The sequence below is a fragment of the Tarenaya hassleriana genome, unplaced genomic scaffold, assembly GCF_000463585.1.
Source record: "Tarenaya hassleriana unplaced genomic scaffold, ASM46358v1 Cleome26, whole genome shotgun sequence".
In the NCBI taxonomy this organism is placed as follows: domain Eukaryota; kingdom Viridiplantae; phylum Streptophyta; class Magnoliopsida; order Brassicales; family Cleomaceae; genus Tarenaya; species Tarenaya hassleriana.
The window spans coordinates 2236261-2240724 of record NW_010965869.1 but is presented as its reverse complement, the minus strand read 5'-3'; the positions used below and the strand labels follow the sequence as shown (position 1 = coordinate 2240724).

The 4464-nt window shown below is 42.1% G+C and overlaps 2 protein-coding genes across 4 annotated transcripts in view; one reads left to right on the top strand and one right to left on the bottom strand.

Annotated features, from left to right (window-relative positions):
- The first annotated feature begins 1835 nt into the window (after nucleotides 1–1835).
- On the top strand, nucleotides 1836–3457 carry LOC104817023. Of its 3 annotated transcripts, none has more exons than XM_010546083.2 (3): nucleotides 1836–2227; nucleotides 2773–2891; nucleotides 3003–3093. In XM_010546083.2, exons 1-3 carry the CDS (start codon nucleotides 1981–1983, stop codon nucleotides 3006–3008), a joined length of 372 nt encoding a protein of 123 aa, XP_010544385.1. In that variant the 5' UTR covers nucleotides 1836–1980; the 3' UTR covers nucleotides 3009–3093. The 3 variants fall into 3 exon arrangements, with proteins under 3 accessions (XP_010544385.1, XP_010544386.1, XP_010544384.1); XM_010546084.2 differs by having other exon boundaries at nucleotides 1838–2227; nucleotides 2809–2891; XM_010546082.1 differs by lacking the exon at nucleotides 2773–2891 and having other exon boundaries at nucleotides 1848–2227; nucleotides 3003–3457.
- Nucleotides 3455–4464, bottom strand: part of LOC104817091 (FT-interacting protein 1) — a 4587-nt gene continuing 3577 nt past the window's right edge. Inside the window, 3 exon segments of the mRNA XM_010546168.2 lie at nucleotides 3455–3768; nucleotides 3801–3897; nucleotides 4067–4464. Coding sequence (XP_010544470.1) covers nucleotides 3580–3768; nucleotides 3801–3897; nucleotides 4067–4464 — 684 coding nt within the window. The 3' untranslated portion in view covers nucleotides 3455–3579.

Below are 4464 nucleotides of genomic sequence, written 5' to 3'. Positions count from 1 at the left end.
CCTAGTGAGATGTCATCCGTTTTATTAGTTGTTGCTATGGTCGTTTCTTCAGTGGTCTAGAGTGTAAAAGATCGAGATTTACAGCAGATGAGGCCATGAGAAGAAATATAAACCCAGAAAAGAAACGAAGAAGAATAAACCCAGGAGATTTAGCTCTCTGATACCATATAAGAAATCTGAAGAGAAAGGGATTTCGATGGATTGAAAAAATGTTTCTCTGATTAACCAAGGAAAATTACAGGGATATTTATACAGCAATTACAATGCTCTAACAACCTGGAAAATGGAAAAGGTGTGTGAAACAGAAAGAATATACACAACAACAAACTAACTATACACAATCACATACACAGAGATATAACAGAGCGCAACGGAAGGTTGTAGAACAGAAGATAAAAAATATGGGAGCGCCAAAAGCATAGGTTGAAACAGGTTTATAGGGGAATTGATTTCCAGTGGAATGATAAAGCAAGAAAGAGGGTAAGTGGGGTGAAGCCTCACTCAAAAGCTAGTGGTGGAGAGTTCGATTCCTCTTGGTGTCAAACTTCCCCTGAGCCGGTCAGTTTCGGTTGGTTTATCTGTTTCGCGTGGTTTGTCGGCTATTGCATGGGGTCGTTGGGTTTACCGTCCACGATATCGTGTCATTCGTCCTACCATTTGGATTGTGAGGCGTTGCAGTGTCTGACACGAAGGATCTAGGACGGGTTACCAACGTTATCAAAAAAAAAAAGAGGGTAAGTGCAGTTGAATAATTGGCAATAGGATCCGAGTCCAACATAATCCTTTAAACCGAAATAGAGTGGGATAACATGACATTAAAACTTGAGGCTGAAGGATTTGTAATTTTTTTTCTGGCTCCAAGAATAGGGACAGAATCATAGAGGCCAAGAGATCACCCATCAGATTGAGTTCCAAGAGCTATGACCGAATCCGTCAAGTAAAACTAGAAAAATTCAACCTTTTTAGTTAGAAAAAGGTGATCACAACATCGGAAGACGACCCATCAAGCGATTTCGATTAATTTTCTGGTTCTGATGAAGAAACCTATAGATACAGAGCTGAGCTAGTGATTCTAGGAGCGGTCAAGTAACACCCATTAAGTTTGCTGGTCCTAAATGAGAGAGAGAGGGAGAGAGATTTAAGTCAACGGAAATGGTCGGAAGATTCCAATAGCATCTGGAGACAGCATGGTACGTGAGATATTCGTTTAGAGGGAGGGATGACAGGCTGATGATGGTTTCCTGGGGCCGGGGAATGGCCCATTTTCGGAAACTGCGTGGGGAATCTGGGATGTGGGGTCCATCTATTGCCAGACCGTACAAAATCATGGGTTTTATATGGAAGACCCATTTCATCCAACCGTCTCTATGTGAAAGGCCCATCCCCCTCTCGGTAAAGCGCTGGTTGCCCAATAATTGCGGCTCATACTATATTAGTATTTAGTTGGCCATATTTGCCTTTTGAATCTAAACTTGGTTATACAGATTTATTTATATAACCAAATTTATCTATTTTAATCAATACCGGATCAGATAGATTGAACATTTTATATGATGGGTTCAGATAATACAAGAACATCTGTGGCATAAAAAGAAAGAAAAAAAATAATGAAACATAACTAGGTAAAAAAACAAAGAAGATGGCGAGTGTTTTGGTAAGAAAGGACGCTTCACGCGCCTACTGTTGCCAAAAACTGAGAAAGAGAGCAAATAATGGATTTTCGGTTAACCCAGCAATTTGATTGACACGCGCTTAACGCGCTTTGCATGCGCGTGAGGTTCATACAAGCAATTCGGTTTCCCAAGAAAACATTTTTTTTTTCTTGTCTGGGTCACCTTCCCGCTCCACATTTCCCTTTCCGAGATCCAAAATTTCAAAACCCTCGGTATACTGTTCCGAGAGAGAGAGAGAGAGACAGAGAGAGAGGATTCCATCCGGATAACCACGATTTCGGCCTAGGAATCTCGGATTCTATAACCCATGGCGCTTCCGGACAAAAATCTAACCCTAAATACCAATTCGGACCCCGGAGTCGACCTCGGCGAAGAAGATCTGGAGAAACTGGAGTCAGAAGTGTTGCAAATGGCTCAGAAGATCTCCGATTACAGGAAAACGTTACCGGATCAGCTGAGGAACACTTTATCGTCTGTGCTTTCGTCGCAGCAACCAATTTTTCCCAACGTCGAGTCTGCGTCGGATCTTGGACCTTCCCGCCTGACTATTCCAGGTTCCTTCCTCACCGAAGCTATGCGTTTTCCTGTTGGATTGTTTATTTTCCGATTCTACGCCGTGTATGCCTTGGGTTTCGTTTCTGATAAGAGTATTGAGATGTCATCCGTTTTATTAGTTGTTGCTATGGTCGTTTCTTCAGTGGTCTAGAGTGTAAAAGATCGAGATTTAGGGTTAAGCTGGAACCATTAGTGTTGGGTCGTGAGATAAAACTTATGAAGAACCCATATCGGAATAGTGACGAAGCTGCCCTTGCAATGCTTGAAGCGATGATAAGCATACACTTCGGTGTTTGGCATTTTGTGTATTCTTTTTGGGTTGCTCATGTTTTGATCATATTATAGATTCAACTCAGTGTAGATATCCAATTAGAAGTATTGAGTGGACTCTTAGTGTGATATGTTCATGACTTTCAACCCGTTTCTTAGCTCGATTACTCTGTCTGGATATAGAATCCAGTCTACAGCTCAGAATGCATAATTCTGTAGGGATACAGATGCTTGTGATTGAAGGTCAATCTAATGTGTACATATTCATATACAGAGCCCATAAACTTGCATTCTGATTCTGATGGTTCAGTTAATTATTGCCAATATGTGGTCGGTCTGTCTATACATGGTTTAAAGCCTGGCGTTTGTCTTCACCTCTACAATGAGCAACATGTAAGATTTGCTCATAATGGTCAATAATAAGACGCAATTCCAGAAGGACACATGAATCTATCTAGTATATCAGTACCTCATACAGATCACTGGGCCATGTTTTTCATGCAGAATTAGAAGATCCAGCTGAAGAACAACGGTGTTCAGAGAAATTAATTGAACTGAAGGAGAGAATATCGAGGAACATCGCCACAATACCCACTGTCATAGAGAGAATGCGAGTGTGTATAGACAGAATTGACAAACTCGATTCTGTGGATGGGGCTATACACCCGGCTTTCAGAAGGAGAAGAACTACCTGATTAGTTTCCATTTTTCTCTTCGGTATTCGGCTCAGAGAAGACCTTAGCAGAGTAGCGTTTCTTGAAAGTGTAGATGTTGATATGTATTTCTTGACGGGCATTTGTTCAAAGACTTAAATCTTTGCTCAAGGGTGGGGAACCATCTTATTGTACGAGTATCATTTAGAGTAACGCATTGGAGAAACTAGACAGTGGTGTTCTTATTGTACAGAGAAAACCCGGGTAGAGAAAATTTGCATGTGAATGAAGCGGATTATGAAATTGTGATGCAATACTAGTTTTTATTTTCTTCTTTTACATCGTCTCCCTTTTATTAGATCCAAAATTCTGCAACATGGATCGACTACACACACATAAACCATAACGTTCATGAGACATACGTTCAATCACAAGAGGGAGTCGGTCATGGCGGGGAGTCGCCGGAAAAAGTTTAGAGGCGGAGAGGGAATGCGTCGGCGGAACTTAGGATGTCTCATGGAGTAAAATCCGGTGAGAAGAGCCACCAGCTGAAAGGGGGTGACGTAGAGAACAATTGCTGCGACCAAGCAAAAAAATCAAATTGTTTTAATAAAAACCTAAAATAGATCGAAACTGAAATCAAATTGACTGAACCGAATATGATATAATAATTGATTTCCCCTTGCGCCGCTATGTCTCCGGCCACCGTCTGTACCTTTCCCGCCACAACCCTCAGCCTGTCATACCTGCCAAAACAAAAAAAGAAACAGAGATCGAAATCCAGAATGCCTCGTATGATAATTTACAAAATTATGATATATAAAAGTAATTTTATATGAAAATATATAAAAAAACCGGGGGAGTCCAGGATAAAAATGCCCACCAAAAAGGGTACATTTAAAACAATGATAATACCTCATTCGGACAGCGTCGGAGCTCTTGGTCGTGGGGTAAGAATCGAACTCCTCGTCCAGTTCGTCAGCAGAAGCAATGTCGGCGTGGGATATTCTGGCGTTCATGTGGGGAGGGTACCTGGGTCTGAACCTGTAATTCCACAGCCCAATCACAGCCATGTACAGAAACACTGTCGGAAATATCATCCCCGGAAACATCACCAACATCGTATACAGCACGTGCACCAGGACCGTCGTCACCGGATTTCTCCACGTGCGCACGTGACCCATCCATTTTCCGACGGAGATGACCCCGGAGAAAACCCCCGTCAGCCTGAAGAAGTTGGCTTTGCTCCTCCTCACACTGAACAGATGAGCCCTGGCATCCGTCATGAATTCCTCCACTTCTTTTCTGAGAGG